At 36.8% G+C, this 18,861-nt stretch overlaps 2 protein-coding genes across 7 annotated transcripts in view; both read left to right on the top strand.

Moving 5' to 3' along the window:
* Positions 1–10,609, top strand: part of LOC138706077 (probable peptidoglycan muropeptide transporter SLC46) — a 33,197-nt gene extending 22,588 nt beyond the window's left edge. For 4 of the 5 annotated variants that reach the window (XM_069835009.1, XM_069835007.1, XM_069835011.1 and 1 more), the window contains 5 exons: positions 197–298; positions 593–730; positions 860–943; positions 8,223–8,379; positions 10,289–10,609. In XM_069835009.1, the coding sequence (XP_069691110.1) occupies positions 197–298; positions 593–730; positions 860–943; positions 8,223–8,379; positions 10,289–10,379 (572 nt within the window). In that variant the 3' untranslated portion in view covers positions 10,380–10,609. The remainder of the gene's footprint in view (positions 1–196; positions 299–592; positions 731–859; positions 944–8,222; positions 8,380–10,288) is intronic. The other variant, XM_069835010.1, reaches the window with a different exon arrangement.
* A 148-nt stretch (positions 10,610–10,757) lies between these two features.
* The window catches only part of Ucp4A (Uncoupling protein 4A), a 51,395-nt gene continuing 43,291 nt past the window's right edge, over positions 10,758–18,861 (top strand). For both annotated transcript variants that reach the window (XM_069835016.1, XM_069835015.1), the window contains exon 1: positions 10,758–18,735. The gene's annotated coding sequence lies outside the window, so the exon portion shown is untranslated. The remainder of the gene's footprint in view (positions 18,736–18,861) is intronic.

Below are 18,861 nucleotides of genomic sequence, written 5' to 3'. Positions count from 1 at the left end.
CTCTAGCAATTAAATGAATATGTTTTTCTTTTGTGAGGACCTAGGGCCTACTCCATTTGAACAAAAGAGTGAAATAGTTCGAATATGATACCATATATTAAAAGCTATCATTACAGGGAAATATGATCTCTGTTTCTGTTGGAAATTCGTGATAATTTGGGCCATATTCATAGATGTAACTTATTGTGTGTTGCAGGGGAAGCTGCTGTGGTGTATCTCTTCACTCGAAACAAGTTTGAGTGGGATATACACAAACACACGACTTTCTCCACTGTGAGCATGTTAGTCATAGTGCTTGGTAAGGGTCAATATTACTATAAATTCTAGATTGGCATTCAGACAGTCCTTTAGAGGGTTGATAATGAAGTTATTTTGATAACAATTTCACTTCAATCACTGGAAATATATTTGACACAGTTATCAACTGCAAGTGCCAAACACTGAATGGGCTATCTGTTTGTTTGCTAGTCGTAGCAGATGATGTTAGTGATTTTAATTTTAACTGGTCCATATAAGGGAGTATCCTACTTTAAAGGCCAGTTCGCAACTTATTTTAAATAATCTTTGCAGTTGAACGCATCGATTTTTGTAGGTACTGTGTTTGGTTCGATTCTCCTCAGCTCCTGGTTGCAAATACCTGATGATATCTTTGCTATGATTGCATTCTTTACTAAGACTGTGTCTGCAGCCATCTTTGCTGTAGCTCCAGCAGGATGGGTCATGTATCTCGGTGAGTACCAGTACTCGTAATAATGCTGGATATTTTCATATTCCAAATTAGTTTTTATTATTTTATATTTTGCATCCAAATCATGCTGAAAGTAAAGCTATATGTCTCTTGGCTATATCTTGTTCGCAGGTTGCATGTTTGGACTCTTTGGTGGAGTGACAGGGCCTTTGGGACGCTCCATTATGTCCAAGACTGTACCGCAGCAAGACGTGGGTAAGAGTGAAATTGGGTCACTTATAACAAATAGGGTTCTGTCATAAAGTGTTGTTGTTGTTGTTTTCTAATGCCAGGCGTTTGACAATAAAGTCATTTGACCTCTTGCACTCCAATATTTTTCAAAGATATTATCATGATCAGCCACTGAAGCACAGATTTTGAGATGTTCCGAATCCATTTCTTGGTTTGAGTTGCACAATGGACAGTTAGGGGACTGATATATTCCAATTCTATGCAGGTGTTTGGCCAAACAATCATGGCCTGTTGCCAATCTAAATGCAGCTACAGACGATTTTCGTGGTAAATCGGGAATTGACTGTGGATTTTGATGCAGAGAGTTCCATTTTTTTCCCTTGGGATTGTGTTATCAAATTTTGTTTGTTGAAGTCTAAGTATGTAGATTTAATAAATCTTTTTACAGAGTAATACGTAGATTTAGTAACAGGTCTGTAAGTAGCAGTGCTGCCCTTCTTTGCTAAAGCATCCGCATTCTCGTTTCTCTGTCATAAAGTAAAATAACTCTTATAAAGCTTGCAATATTGCACACTATCAGTACCTGATACCTATGTGTTGCAACAGAAATTATTGTGGTGTCATAAACAGTGATTAATTAAATATTAGGTACATTAGAAAGATGTGTTGCTGTTTTCATTTTATTTTTTTTTTCATTTCATTTATTACCATATATTCCATAGATCTTGCATTATCATTGAAGCTTTAAGATGTGGAACAAGTCAAAATTTTACAAGATTACAATTATAATTACAATTTTTACAAATCTTTTGTACAATTTTTACAATATTTTACAATTTTGCAATTTTCTACAATTTTTTACAATTTTCTACTATTTTTTACAATATTTTGGCGAGATGTAGTGAGATGAGGTGAGGCCCGAGGATTCGCCAAAAGATTACCTGGCATTTGTCTTATGGTTGAGGAAAACCTCGGAAAAAACCCAACCAGGTAATCAGACCAAAGGAGATGAAATGAAGTGAGGCCGAGGACTTGCCATAGATCATGTCACTATTATTTATTATATTCGATAGCATCCTCGTGGCTAGTATTCTTATATTATGATGTCATAATATTAGGATCTTATTAGTATCTTAACGAAGAATTTTCACTCCATCTCTTCTACTGACACCCATAAATCTTCTCTGTTGTAGACAATAATACAATATACAGAGTGGAAGTTAAATAGCTTTGCAGATTTTCAGAGCGAATAACTCATGTTGTTTGTAACAAAAAACTATATCATATTGGTGGAGTCACCCTGGGTGGCACAGTCACTATAGTACTGGCCTTCTGTGCCCGAGATTGCGGGTTCGATTCCAGCCTAGGGCCATGACATTTAAGTATGCTTAAATGCGACAGGTTCATGTCAGTAGATTTACTGGCATGCAAAAAAACTTCTGCGGGACAAAATTCTGGCACACCAGCGATGCTGATATAATCTTGGCAGTTGCGAGCGTCGTTAAATAAAACGTAATTTAAAATTTCATATTGATGGAAAATTAATAGCTTTTTTTCAATTGTTTATTTGGTAAGAGATAGGTTTTGAAGTAAATCCCGAAAAGACAAAGTATATGATTATGTCTCGTGACGGGAATATTGTACGAAATGGAAATATAAAAATTGGAAATTTATCTTTTGAAGAGGTGGAGAAGTTCAAATATCTTGGAGCAACAGTAACAAATATAAATGACACTCGGAAGGAAATTAAACACAGAATAAATATGGGAAATGCCTGTTATTATTTGGTTGAGAAGGTTTTATCATCCAGTCTGCTGTCAAAAAATCTGAAAGTTAGAATTTATAAAACAGTTATATTACCGGTTGTTCTTTATGGTTGTGAAACTTGGACTCTCACTTTGAGAGAGGAAGATAGGTTAAGGGTGTCTGAGAATAAGATGCCTAGGAAAATATTTGGGGCTAAGAGGGATGGAATTACAAGAGAATGGAGAAAGTTACACAACACAGAACTGCACGCATTGTATTCTTCACCTGACATAATTAGGAACATTAAATCCAGACGCTTAAGATGGGCAGGGCATGTAGCACGAATGGGCGAATCCAGAAATGCATATAGACTGTTAGTTGGGAGGCCGGAGGGAAAAAGACCTTTAGGGAGGCCGAGACGTAGATGGGAAGATAATATTAAAATGGATTTGAGGGAGGTGGGATATGGTGATAGAGAATGGATTAATCTTGCTCAGGATAGGGACCAATGGTGGGCTTATGTGAGGGCGGCAATGAATCTCCAGGTTCCTTAAAAGCCAATAAGTAAGTAAATTCAAGCCAAGTTGGTTGCAACACAGTGCCAGAGAACATCTCATCTAGTGAGACATACCAAGTTCATTGACCTCTTACATCTGTATCACGAGAAGAGTGTGTTAGTGGCGATGTTGCTGGAATGCTGAAACTTCAAACTTAATTTTCTAATTAACCGTGCATTTAATCACAAAACATAATATAGGTTTTCTATTCATTTAATCACAAAACATAATATAGGTTTTCTATTCATTTCAGTGTACTTTATCGCTGCTTTCAATCTGCAAGGTTATTTCACTTCCACTCTGTATAGGTATTCTGCTGATTTTGATTATTTGAAAATGGTATTCTGTATTTAATTGTTGAGAAATATAACTTAATGCTAATTAAACATTAAAGTTTGCTTGAAATATTTTTTTCTAAATTTTTAATTTATTTGTCTAGTACAATGACTATGAATTTCGATGTTAAGTTGGAATATCCATCCGGCATATTCACTTGAAGCTTTTTAGTAAGAAGTATCTCGCTTGATAGGGTTACAAGCCCTATGCAAGCAAAGTCTAGTAGTGGGGCTGCCACTTTCCGGCTTCTAGACTTGCCGTTATGTGTATTAACCCCACATAAAGGGCTGCCCCTCCGCTGTCTATGCATTGTTGAGCTCTTCATTCTTGTAACCCCAAGCGTTGGCCCTCCATATTTATAAGCCCTGGAGAGAGAGTGACTTAGCTATTATAAAGCCGCCAGACATTGGGCTGCTTGTTGGTCCACGGGTCCTTATTACCGTAGCTATTCGGACTACCCCACCAAATCTGGGAGGAATTCATATAGCGCCTAATTTTACATTTAAGACGATGCTGTTCGCTGATGATCAAATCGTAAGTAGAACTGAAAGTGAACTGCAGAGAGCAGTGTATGAACTACAGAAAGTGTGTGAGGAATATAATTTTAAAATTTTCCATAAATAAAACCAAAACAATGACTTTTCAAGGGAAATACAGTGTAAGGACAAAAATTGTTTTAAATGACACTCCTCTAGAACAAGTAATAAGTTTTAAATACCTAGGTACTCAGCTCACGTATAAACATGAAAGTGACTGCAAAAATAAACTCCCCATATTTCAGCAGCTATGTGGTACAATAAACAGATATTTGAAAAATAAAGCAAGAAAAGAAACACAAATTAAATTTTATAAAGTAATGGCAGTACCATCTTTGCTATTTGGATCAGAAACCTGGACGATGACTGCAGCTGACAGTAAAAAATTACAGGCTGCTGAAATGAAGTTTCTAAGGTCAGTCAAGGGGTGTACTATATCGAATAAAATCAGAAATGATAAAATAAGAGAGGAATTGATGATCTTTTCCCTAGTAGAAAAAATTAAGAATTATACAGATCAATGGGCAGAACATGTCAATAGAATGACACCAGAAAGAATCCCAAGAAGAATGATGAATTAATTATAGACCTAGAGGGAGAAGACATCCGGGAAGACCTAGGAAGCGTTGGACGGATATACTATGAAGCCGGAACAGGCATATGCCTATCCCTTGAATTGAAGAAGAAGAAGAAGAAGAAGGAGGAGGAGGAGGAGCAGAAGAAGAAGAAGAAGAAGAAGAAGAATTTTGAGATTTGAGTCTGCTCATTTAAAGTGATACATACAAAAATTATTATCGGTATTAATGATATTTTTACTAATATTTTAACAGCTAGCATTTTAGTACTAAAATATACCTAATTATCTATTTGGATTTCCATATGGCACCCCATACACGATTATATGAATATGTATATATGTCAACTTAACTTCTACAAGGTGCTACAAAGCACCAATATCACCCCCTTTTCTCGAAAGCTACACGACACTGAGTGTTCGTGAAAAAAATTTTGTTATCAAACCTGTAATATACTGTGACTTTTATTTCAACTCACAACAATAGGATTTTATTCTTCCAACAATAATTCCTTTCTACAATTCACCTTAAACGCTCTCGTCAACAATTGGATCTTCACTCAACACAGTATTCGTTATAGCACTCCACCGACGACAATGACAATTTACTTGGACTATTACGCACAACAATGAACTGTTAATCTTAACTAATATTTACAAAGCACTATTTACAAATCAGAACTACCAGTTCTCAGTTCACAGTTCTTCTATCTCAGTCACTCGAGTTCACAGTATCTCGAACCACAGACCTTCGGAGACAGTTCACTGTACTCGAACTCGGGTCCCTCCAACTGCGGTCCACTGCACTCGAACTCAGGTCCCTCCAACTGCGGTCCACTGCACTCGAACTCAGGCCTTCGGCTGCTGACGCAGTTGCGGACGCACACTCGAGTCAAACTCCGGTACACAAGACTGGCTTCCTTGCTCTGGCTTTCTCACTGACTGAATAACTGAAAACTGCTGTCGTTCCTTCGCGACCGTAATTTATAACCACAGCGACGTAGCCTCGAAAGTTCCACGCGTCTCTAGAGATGGCACTCCAGAAAAATCCAGAGCCCTCTCCTCTCTACCAGTACCAGATGTGCGCGCACTCTTTCTCCACTCTCTCGCCACGTTGGCCCTTTCCCCTCTCCGCCGCGCGCCATCCCAAAGTGCTCCACGCGATCTTCTCTCTTGCGGGACGCTGGTCGTGAGTTCGAATCTCACGTCGCTGTCACAATACTTTATTACCAGTATATAATATTATAATATAATATATTTATTGTATCATAAAGAAGCAATTGGTAGTACTTATATTTTCCAGGATAAACTGATGATAGAGGTAGCCAGAATACACTTCGAATTTTCTAATGAGAGCAAGAACGCTAATGGCTTCATTGCCAAAGCCCGGCATTAGATAACAACAACAACATTTTCTAATGAGAACCTGGGTTGTGTGAAGTATCTTTGGATAGGACTTTTAAAAAGAAACAACTTTACTAAAACTTTTTTCATTCTCTCTTTATTCACAATGAAATAAAATAGAAAAATAAGTTGTAAGTAGGTTATTTCCGATTTGTTTATGAGGTGTTATGATAAAGATAAACAAATTATTATGATATTGGGAACACTCATTCTCATTGTCATAAAACTCTTTTGGTACAGGCTATCATGGAGTAACTTGAATATCATGGAATAATCTAACATCTATTACCCAATATATTCGTTAAATATCTCGAAACAAAAGGAGTTATTTCAATTATGATGTTACAATTTATTCCCTGCCATTTCTTTCCTACAGGAAACAGTTTCCCAACATTCAAAGCTAAATTTATGGCAACAGCAACATGAAATGCTTAAAACCACGGAATTACCTGAATTAGCGTAGACCTTCTACTCAGAACTAATACAGTATACACGTATCGCAGGCCCTAAAAGCAATCACTTGACATTCGACAAGTCAATTTCAACAGTTTTTTTTATTTTGTATTGTTACAGTCACTTCTGTGTGTTTCAATAGCAGCAGTCTTTTACCTACAGTTTTGCTTTTGGAAAATGCCTTTTACAGCAAAGAAGCATTCGACATGCGATGATACTTGGAGAATGCCATCGGAACTGCAAAGCACCCAAATGCATTTACGCAGAGAGATATCCACAGCATGTTCATCACTCTTACAATGTTTTTCAACATCTTGCAAATCGTGTTGTCTAGTGCAGCCGAAATACAAGGATAATCTTATCAGACGACCTGTGGGAATGATGGTTAATGTGACTCAGGATTGCACTACAGTATACAGTATGGAGAATTCTCAATGATAATTGCTTCCATCCGTATCATGTCCATCTTCATCTAGATCAACGATGTCAATTTCTTTTACATTGTTTATCACACGGTGCTTTCCAGCGCAGCATTCAGACACCATGCCATAGGACTGTACTTTTTTCAGGGAGCATTGAATGGTGCAATGTATGCAGACTTCCTTGACACGTTATACTAACTGCTCAATGATGTTCCTCATTCTGTAAAGATAACAGTTTGGTTTCAACAAGATGACTGTCCAGCTCACTTTTCACTCGTGATTTGACAACTTGTTTACCAATTATTCCCCAGATGGTGAATTGGACGAGGAGAACTGGCATTGTGACTGCCCTGATTGCGAATTAAATAAACCTAACAACAAGAGAAGACATGAAAGAAAAAATTAGAGCATCCTATGAATCTTTCAGCTATGCTGAAATCCTCTGAGGATCCAAGACATAAGAAAGAGATCACAGCGTTGTTGAACACAGAGCGATGAACATTTTGAGTACTTATGAAGAGTTTTGTGTGAGAATGAGTGTTTCCAGTATCACAATAACTGAGATACCGTATTTACAATTTATTTTTCTCTTTTATTTGATTGTGAATAAAGCATGAAAGTTAGGAAAAAAAGTTAAAAAGTTTTAATAAAAGTTGTTCCTTTTTAAAAGTCCTATCCAAAGATACCTAACATGACCTATATTTTCATTCGAAAATTTAAAGTTGACCCTGGTTACCCTTGCCTCCGATTTGTCCTGGAAAATGGAAGTACCATCAATTGATTCTTTATATCAGTTTTAGTGACGAAATTTTTTTTTTTTTTCGCCAATACCCTGTGTCATGTAGTTTTCAAGAATAAGTATGCTTTGAAGCATCCTGTATAGGACCTAATGTGCCACATCTGAGTTCAGTGGTGGTGTATTTCTAAATTTAAAAAAATCCCTGCCTTTGGGATTTCGAAGCATAAGTTGGGCTTTTCTGTTTGAATAGAAACAGTTGGTTGCATATAGCCGTACAAAAACAAAACCAGAGCAACTTCTTGATAGCAAAGATAAAGAGGTTGTTAGGTCTGAAGTGTAAACTTCACTTTGAAATAAAATTGTTTAAATATGAATATAATATGATTTTTTATCCATGCGAAATTTGTCGATGATATGAAAATCAGAAAAGTGCCCTGGTCCACTCGGCCTCGAAAAATAAGACCTTGCAGGCCTGAAATACACCCCTGTCTGAATTCATGTTTATCCCAACTTATCCTTGAATGACGATGTTTCAGGCACTGTGTTCTCCCTTGCCTCACTCACACAATCTCTAATGCCGCTGGCATCTGCTCCACTATATACTATGCTGTATAAAGCTACACTCCTCACATTTCCTGCAGCATTCTTCGTGATGTCAACAGTCATTCTTGGTCTGGACTTAATTCTGATTACGTAAGTGAAGCAAAAGCTATTCCTACCAATCCAAGATATAGTCTGGATGCTGTGAGATTTGTAACAAATTGACTGTGGGGCGAATTTCTTTTTGAATTTGGATTTCTCCTGCCATTTTTATTTCATAATTACACTGTTATTGTATTGTTATCACTTGTTAACTCCCAGTAGCTCATGTAGTCCAAAAGTAGCTTTAATTAGAAAAGCTTTAGTGTGGTGCAAAACTACCACTTAGGGGCAAACAGAAGACCATAACTACTGTATAAGGAAACCTTATTTCTTTACAGAAGGGAGATGCATATACCGGTATATTATTTCGTAGGAATGGAATATGTAACCACAAAAGTATTATTAAAGCCATTTCAAAGTTAAACTCATATTTATAGAAATACTGGAACTGTCACAAGGATTCAGAGTCTTAAGGGTACTGGGTAGAGCTGGTAACAGCATTTTCGCGTATAAATATGAATATATAAATTATTTTTTTCCTCTGTTTCTATCAAACACAGACTAATGCTCTTTGCACGGTGTGATAAACAAATGTTAGTGAGTTGCGAGCTGGCCACAGAAAAAAAATTATATTTTATTGTTTCAATACAGGAATGGCAGAAAGAGAGTACCATATTAGAAAAAAAAATTGTTCTAAATTCAGGAACCATTTACTCAGAAACTACTTAGGGTGTTTGAGAATAAGGTTACATACCACGAACTGCCACTGGTAGATAGCTAGATTGACATATGTATGGGTGGATGTATAGATGGTGATTTTTTCATTTTCTGTAAGGTCTTTCTTCTTCTGTCCATTTCTCATTAGTACTTTCCTATCCTCCGTCTCTTGACCTTCTTGAAGTTTATGAACTCACAATATTCGGAAGTAATGGCACTATTAATAACATCATCAGAATAATGCAAAATAATGACTTGAGACAGTGCAATAAGGAGACCTAATCTCATTATGTGGGAAATAATTCTCCGTTTCCTTTACTGGGAACCAAAATCAGATTTGCTGAATATTAGTTACGTGTAACTGTTGAACTACATGAATTATCTTCAGTGGAGAATGTTGTCAGAGGACTCTGTGATGCTGTGTTCCCTATAGAAATAATGCAATATGCTTTTTATTTGCAAGTGTGATGAGTTACTTTCATTTCAGTTATTCAAAACATCGCATACTGATGCCTGCTCAGATGCATTTGGTAACGTGTAATATTAATGAGGACTTGGTCGAATTCGTCAGCTGCGCTATTAAATATGCAGTCGCCATAATACTGAACATTACTACCACTGCAACTGTTAGCACACACCCAAGCAGAATCCCGAACAATCTACTTACGATAAATGTTGAGTGTCAACTCAAATGTTTATGATTATTTTGAAAATGATTATGTATAAGTTCTCTCAACGAATATAAATAGGGTGTCAATTCAAATAAGCATATGTTCTTACTATGCATATATTGACATTCTGAAAGTTTAACGTTTTTAGTTGACATTTTGTTTTTTCTTTGCTGAGGCACTCTCTACCATGACTACAGTCAGAGTAGTCACTGATGAAGCTAATTCGATGTGTTCTCATAAGAAACATTAGCACATTATATTGTAATTAATAATGCTTCAATGTGTAAATTCTGTTCAAGGTCTGAAGAGGTAATCGTATCTCTAACCATTTTCAAAATGAAGACTAGTACTTGAAGTAAGGGAGATATGTGGCCACCAGTTATATACATAACTGAGATAACTTATGTCATTATGTCTTTGTTGTTTAAACTTTTTTCACTAATAGCATAAACATTTTGACTCCCACAACAATATATATTTTTATCTGTATGATATTATCTCGGTTTTTATTCATTTTATATGGCTTGATAACCACTATAATAAGCTCATAGAGTAATATCCTCATGTTTCAGAATCGTCTTTATTATACAACTACGCTTTTCTAAGGAAAAACCAAAGGAAGTTCTTATGTTGGAAAGGAGTCCTGAAGTTCCGCAACAATAAGGCAGCAACTTAATACACTGAAGCAGCCTGAGTGGAATCATTCCAGTGAAATTAAATTTGTATAAGATATTTCAATTGAGTTTCTTGATGATATGAATAGTGCGTCAATGTCTCTATACTTGATATTGCAACTTCCTATCCACATATTTTTCACACATATAAATCCTATAATATACTACTGTAAACTTTTTAAATATCGACTATTTTAATTATAATTACTCAAAGAATCACTATTAATTAATATTTACCTAAGAAAATACATGGATGCCAGTTGTGAGGACAAACACTATAACCGGACAATGTGTAATTAATATGCATCATTATTTTATTTAGAAATAAATCGCAGCTCATCAAATACTATTGGGATGCCCACAGGAGAATGGAAGAAATCCAAGATCCTTAGCATTGGTCAACAACATTTTATTTAAAAAACTTTATTTAGCCTTCAGCTTCCTCCATTAGGCTCAACTCTCATGGACCACAACTTTGCGATTATTTTGCAGGTTTTGTGTGGTTGTGCTGTCGCAGAACTCACCACATGCGGACTTCTTTTTTGTGGTCGGCTTAACTCACACGGACTACAACTTTGAAGTCCATATCGACACAGACAACCACACCACACCATACCACACCACACCACACCACACCACACCACACCACACCGCACCACACCACAAGCTTAGTACCAAAATGAAGAAGAAGCACTGTTGTGGCTCTTATTATGTCGTAGAAGGGGGCGACTTTGTCGGAACAGTTTTTTTGGGGGGTTCATCCTATTATAGAAAACAAAAATGAGAGCCAGTTTCATTTGCTGTATCAATCATTGAGAATGTACGATGACAAATTTTTTAATTACTTCAGAATGAGCAAAACTACATTTTATTTTCTGTGCTTCAGTGGCTGGCCATGATAATATCTTTGAAAAATATTGGAGTGCAAGAGGTCAAATGACTTTATTGTCAAACTCCTGGCATTAGAAAACAACAACAACATTTTATTAGTTATTGAGTGAGTTAACGGCGAATATAATACAAAACAACATAAATGAGAAAAAGTGTATCACCTGAGGAATGCCTCGCACTTACTATAAGGTAAGTAAAATATTTGAAGTAGTCTATGGGAAAAGGGCACATAGTCTAAAATGGTGTTTTGAGAAACAAATATTTTAGAGTTTCATTCTGTATACCAGGTTTTTCAGACCACCTGTATCAGCCTTTTTCTCGAAAACTATAGGATACTGGTTGTTCATAAAAAATTTTTGATAACAAAAACCTATGTAAAGAATCGATTGGTGATAGTACCATTTCCCTTAATAAACCGGAAGTAGGGGTATCTGTGGTCAACTTCGAAATTTCAGATGAGAACATAGGTCATTGAAGATTCCATTGAAAACTACTTTTAAGAAGAAACAACTTTACTGAAACTTTTTTTTTTCTAACTTTTAGTGTTTATTCACAAAACAACAAAAATGATATCTTCTGAGAAATGTTGTACATTGTTTATGTACATACTGTGGCAGTAGTAGGTACATCATAAATTATAAACACTGCAGGTCTGGAAACCATTGTCTTTTATTTTGCATAGTAACAGTAGAATTTTGTTTATTCGTCCATATCACGTCATCTCCCTGTGAGTTTGCTATTTGGAAAATGCCATTCACAAATGAAGAACCATTCCACATGTTAATGATACTTGGAGAATGCCATCGGAATTGCAGAGAAGCAGCACATGTTTACACAGAGATATTCATTCGTACAATGTTTTCCAGCGTCTTGCAAAGTGTGTGCGTACAAACGGTGTGGTGCAGCTGAAACACAACAAGGGTGAGCGTATCAGACTACCTGTGAGAAATTAGAAAGCTGCCGATGTCCTCACTGCAGTGATAGTTAATTCTCATAACTCCACAAGAAGGATTGCCCGTGACTCAAGATTGGACCATAGTACAGTGTTTAGAACTCTCAAAGACAACAAATTTCATCCATACCATATTCATCTGCATCAGGAACTTGGGGGACATGACTTCCAGACTCATGTTGATTTCTGAAACTGGTTTCCAAATGTGGACCGTGATTTCGAGTTCAGAATTCTGTGGACTGATGAGGCAACTTTCTAAAGTAATGGTCAGGTGAATCTCCACAATGCCCATTACTGGTCTCCAGTTAATCCACACACTGGCTATGTGAAGTGGATTACCAGCATGTATGAAGCCTCAACATTGGTGTGGCCTTCTCGGACACCGAGTCATAGGACCATACTTTTTTGAGGAGAACTTGAATGGTAGAAAATATGCACGCTTCCTTCGAAATATTTTGCACCAGTTGCTTCATGATGTTTCTTTTGCGCTTTGGTGAATGATGTTATTTCAGCAGGATGGTTGTCTGGTTCATTTTTCACATAGGGCTCGGCAAGTTATTAACCAGTTATTTCCCCTACAGTGGATTGGACAATGAGGATGAATAGCTTGGCCAGCCCGATCTCCTGACTTTGTTCTAAATTACTTCTTCTTGTGAGAGAGAATTAAAGATAAAGACAGAGAGAGGTTACCTGATTGACAAAGCATACCAAAGATTTAAAGAAGAATGAAACTAATAAAATACATGATATTAACAAAAATACAATAAAATTGGACAAAATACACAAAAATAAGGAAGTGAAGACAAACAGTAGGGTAGAGATCAATTCGATGGAGTGTATAGATGATTTTTAAGAATTTTTACTGACCCTTTAATGGCAGCTAGTGCGATGTTAGAAATGAATGGTCTTTTAAGATTAAACCGGTGAAAAAAATCAACAAAGAAGCGAGATATTGTGCCTCTTGCTCCAACAATCAGCGCAAACACTTCTGTGTTGGTTACATTATATTTTTAGGCAACAAGGATTGGTAGGTTCATAGGTTTTACATTCAATATGGACTTTACCAGCTGTGTCTCATAGGATTTAGTTCTTATAGTGGGGTCGATAATATCCAGTAAAACAACCAGATGGAATGGCAGTTATATCAATTCTCTGGCAGGAACCAACTTGAGCTCACCCAAAGACTTCTTCAAAAATGGAATGATGATATGATCATCAAGAGTATTGGCAATCATTGTCCAGATGTAATGCCAGGTGTTTCGAGGTATCTCACCAAAATGGCAGGCACCCAAGAAAGAATTTATCTAAAAAAATTGAAGACCAATTGCTTGACTAAGATGCACTTTCTACAATGAGAGGAAGGTGTATATCGAAAAACAAAAAATAAATTGAAATGCTGTAAAATTGTAATTTTCTCGAGTACTCCGCACACTTCTTTTCTGAAATATACAAGTAAAAAATGCAGGTGCGCGGCTTATTCGAAATGAAATTGGCAACATTACCCGATTTTCCTCCCGTGCAACTCCTAAGGTAGTACCTAGTGCATGCCATTATCTTCCCGTGTGGGTATTTCAATTGTTAACATTGTTAAATGGTGTTTGAATTAGCGGTACATGTGTCAGAATCAAGTTCAAGTGTGATAAGTGTATAGTTTGTGCGTCTTATATTTTCAATTCTAAAAATGTACCACTAAAGGTATGAGATTGCGATCCTTACTTGCAGCAAAGATGTGGAGGAACATGGAAACAATGATGAATGCTGTTAATGTTGCAAGATATTGTGTAAATGGCCGATTAAGCAAAACAAACTGACATGAATGCAGTGTGTGCACACAGGATGGGTTTGAAATGCGTCCTGTTCTAGGATAAAATTTATTGTTATCTGAATTACACTTGTGTTTAATTGTTTTTAATTTGTCATGAATACATTTGTTGAAAGTTTTATTTTAAGTGGGGTGTGTGGCTTATTCGAGGGCACAGGATATTCGAGAAAATAGGGTATTTTATTTTAATTCCTACAGCTAATGAAAGTCTAATCTAATCCATAAAGATATTTATGTGAAAGAACGAGCTCTCCTTCCATCGTAATTAAACATATCAAATTATTTTATACTACTGTGTCGAAATTCATCTCCCAAGTCATGACTAAGAATGTTTGTAGCAATGTATCATTGTTAACACTAAAATAAATTTCAAAGTCTCTAGCAAATAAAAATAAATTATAGGAATGAAACAAAATAACTCAGATTAAGAAACCATGCATATTCAACTCATTGGAGTGACGTCACGCGAAAACTTATTTATGTCGTTTGTTTGGTGTTAGGTATGTCTAGATTTTCTTCCATTACTCGTATTTCTAGTGATTAGATAAAAAATTTGCATCCGTCAATAACTAATAAATATAAAATTAATATTGTGGCAACCGTGCTGGAAGATTCTAGTTGCCTCAGGAGTCTACGCACGCGTCTGGCAGAGAGGGAGGCACAGGATGCGGAGCTCGGACTTCAGCTTTGGTGGCTTTGCAACACAGAACAATCGAGAACGTTTGATTTAATAAATAAAAGCGCGAGTGGCCTTTAGGAGGAAGTCAGTTAGTCAGCTGTGAGAGAGCTAGCTAGTCTTCAGGCAAGGTGAACCTGAGTTCGACGTGCAGTGAACTTGAGTGAGTCTGTAACTGTGGCAGTGTCCAGCCGAATGTGGCATATTCGAAAGTCTTGGGTTCGAGTGCAAGGAACCGCATCTGGAGGGCAGGGTTCGACGTGCAGGGAACCGCGTCTGGAAGGCTTGGGTTCGAAGTGCAGTGCAACGTACCCGGAAGTCTTGGGTTCGAAATGTAGTGAACTGTATCTGGAAGTCTCGAGGTTCGACGTGCCATGAACTTGAGTGAGTGAGCTAGAAGAACTAGCTCAGACGAACGAACTGTGAACTGACAGTTTTGTTTTGTACATAGTGCTTTGAGAACATTAGTTGAAATTAGGAGTACATTGTTGTTCTTCTCAATAATACACATGAATTGTCATTGTCGTCTGGTGGAGTGCAATAATGACTATGGCGTTGCTGTGTTGAGTGGAATACCCATTGTTGACAGGTGTGTGATTAAAGTTAGAAGTAAAAGTCGCATCGTTGTTGCATAAAAGTTACAATATAAAAGCCTACTAGTTGACGTGACAACACCATCTATCCACATAAAATTTCAAAACAAACGAGTCATTTTTGGTGTTATGTGAAGAGTCAACAGTATTTTGATATGTGAGAAGGAAGAGGAACAAACATTGAAATTTAAAAATTAATGAAGTATGGAGTCATTTTATTAAAAATATTGGAGACTGGCCAGTTGCAAAAACGTTAATCAAATTAAGTTGTGATGGGAGATCACTTGATGTCTCAGTTACTTGATTGTTCATTGTTTATTATACATTTCTGCTCTCTTTAGAAGTTAGAAGATGTATGATTCTAAAAAGAAACCAAGAGGGCCAAATTTTAGCTCTACTGATAGAGCTGTCTTACTGAATATAGTGGAGGACTATATGTTGTTTAGTCAACTGTCCGAAGACAGGTCTGAACCTCACTAGTGATACCAAGAAGGCACCACTTATGAGGCAACTAGGCCAGGAGAAGATAATGGGGTAGGATGGGAAGTTCCTTTCTATCTCTATTGCATACATCCCCAACTAGCTACGTATTACGCTATTCAGACTTCAGATGCATACAAACAATTGTTTTCCATTTGACACATATCATCAAGTGAGATGTACTGTCTGATAATAGATGTACATATCAGCCAGAACCCCAATCAGAGGACTATATAAATATCATTTAAACAATTGGGGTAGGCTGCATCGAAGAGACAGCCGCAAGTTATTATGCATGATTACATCATCGATAGAATTGCTGTTGAGGTAACGTCAACAGTGACAATATCGCTTCTTTCCAGATGCCCTGAGAACCCGGTAGGCTATAATTAACTTCGCTGCTGGGATTCCTGGGAGTAGCCATGTTGTATGCCTTGAGAGTAAACATATTGGTAGCTATAGTCACCATCCTACTCTATCATTTGCTACCTTTTGCTTATATTCCAGCTCCCATTTGCACTACATATGCCTCGACATTGTGAATTTTCTTGCTTCAATCAATTTCACTCGCGAATTTTTCCAATTTAACATGTCAACTGCTGATTGTTGCTAAATTTAAATTGTAGCCTGGTTCGTTATGAATTGTCTGACAGCACTGCTAACATTATATCACTTCACATAATTGAGTTACACTGCCTTGGCTGTTGTGCGACCCGCCAGTTCGTGCAACTTTCCCTCTCTCACGTATTGCCAGATGACATCACCCACTCTAATTCAACGATTCTTTGTCTGTCGCTGCCGTTTACATGATTGGAATATGTCTTGCAGTTTAGAAAATAGCTGCAACAAAATTGGTGTGAAAATGTGTCACTCCATTTTTGGGATAGCATGCTAGTACTGGACCGCACTTAAAGGTACATCTACACGGTTCATCCTTTCTTTCAACTTTTACACATTCAAGCAATGCATGCAATAGTGCACGAAATGCATTTAATTGAGTTTGCCTTTTTTAACTAAAATGATAGTGCATGCGGGAATTGAAAGCTACCCATCATCTGATATAATGGGTATTTTGTGTGTATTTCGTTTAACAGTATATAGCGAGCAGCTGATTATTTTGGGTGGCCGTCTAAATCATAGTATGTGGCCGTGAATAAACTGAAAATTCTTTTGTTTAGTGATGGTGGACCTTTTAAGCTGAAAATGGCAGCAAGTATGATTAGCTTTATTGAAGATTATCGCAAATACGAGTGCCTATGGGGCAGTGATGATATTTGGCCGATTCGCACCGGTTCAGATGAACCAGTTGTTAAATTATTTCTAGGTAATATTTGCAATTACCATGGACATAATATACCGTATATGTTTAATATATGTACACATGAGAGAACTAGTTGTTAAACTTCTTGAATATCATCACTGCTATGGAGTGTTCAACCGCAATTTGGCGAATCAAGTAGGCCAAAGTATTGGATTGATATTTAATATTAATTTTTATATACAATATATATACAGAGTGAATCAAAAGTCTGGAACCATATAAATATTTTCCATATGCTTGATTTTCGATTACTATAGGTGTTACTAGTATTTGTAAGACCAAATGCTCTACCATTAACACATTCGATTCTAGCCCTCAGCTATCTCAATGCAACTTTGAAATTTTAAATGGAAAGATGGTCATGTAGGTACTCAAAATCATGTGAAATTTTCTGAGAAAAACAATGATGCGAACCGTTTTGAGATATCTCTAATCGTTTTCAAGTTATTTAAAGATAACTAATAATGACACAAACATTAGTTACTGGTACCGGTACTGCATCTACAGATATTTTGTAACATGGTATGGTACTACAGAGGCTTTGGAAAAGATGTTTTTATGCAATTCTGATAATTAACTTTTCCTGCTTTACTGTTTAGTTAACCTGTGACAGTTTCAATGCATTGTTGTGATTATTTGAAGTTTTCCTATAACAAATTTCTTGATTTTCGTGATGACATTATCGAAAGAGGAAAGAATTGATATCATTCTTCATTTTGGTAGGTTAAGCCACAGAAATGTTGCAGCAGACTGGACGAACAGTTCCCTGGACATTGAATTGGTCGACGTGGACCAATAGAATGGCCGGCCAGGTCTCCAGATTTAACAACTTTTAATTTTTTCTTTTGGGGTTAAGTAAAGAGCTTGGTAGGATGAAGAGAAAATTGGGAATGTGGAACATTTAAAGAACCGTATCATCGAAGCCTGTGCTAAAGTCACCCCGGAAATGCTACAAAGTGTGTGTGTGTGTGTGTGGGTTTTTTTCAGCATGCACTGTGTAGATACAAGATATTCTTCCCAGATTGCATGAGTAAATGCATGGAAAATTGAACCGTGCACTTTTAGAGAAGCATCAATTGAAGATAAATAATAATAATAATAATTATTATTATTATGATAGCATGTCGATGATAGGAAATATTTAGGCCCCCCCCCCCCCGTTTTTGATCAGGGTATCAGTCTAGCCTGTTTTGTAGTTCCGTAGTTGGCGACACTGATCGCTATCGGCTTCTGTTGAACGAAATAACGCACAAGATACCCGCCAGCGATGGATAGCTTTCAATTGCTGCATGCGCTCTCATTAATGGGAAAATGCAAACACAATTGAATGCGTTTCGCGCACTCTTGGGACTCCCACTCTTGTTTGTATTGTTTGAACGCATAAAGTTGAAAGAAAAGTTGCAACGCGTAGACGCACCTAGGAATATGCTTGTCTCGATACGTACTGCTTGCTATTTAGGACCCATTCCGGTTTGCTATTACTCCCTTTCGTTTAATAGTCTTGATTGGTATTCATATTGGAATTTGTTCTTGTAGAGGTTATTCTCATCATTATCGCATTATGGTGGACCGGTGTTTCAGTAGACGAAGGTCAAACTAGAAGAGAAATGGTAAGTAACCCTATATTGGATATGTTTATAATTTGAATTCCAGTGCCGTTTCATGTAGTGTACATGTATATTTTTCACATTTTTGTAATTACAATTGTGTTGTTATTAGAAAGGTCAATCAGCTGT

The sequence above is a fragment of the Periplaneta americana genome, chromosome 9, assembly GCF_040183065.1.
Source record: "Periplaneta americana isolate PAMFEO1 chromosome 9, P.americana_PAMFEO1_priV1, whole genome shotgun sequence".
Lineage (NCBI taxonomy): Eukaryota > Metazoa > Arthropoda > Insecta > Blattodea > Blattidae > Periplaneta > Periplaneta americana.
Note: the sequence above shows the minus strand (reverse complement) of the source record. Positions and strands in the feature narration are given on the sequence as shown.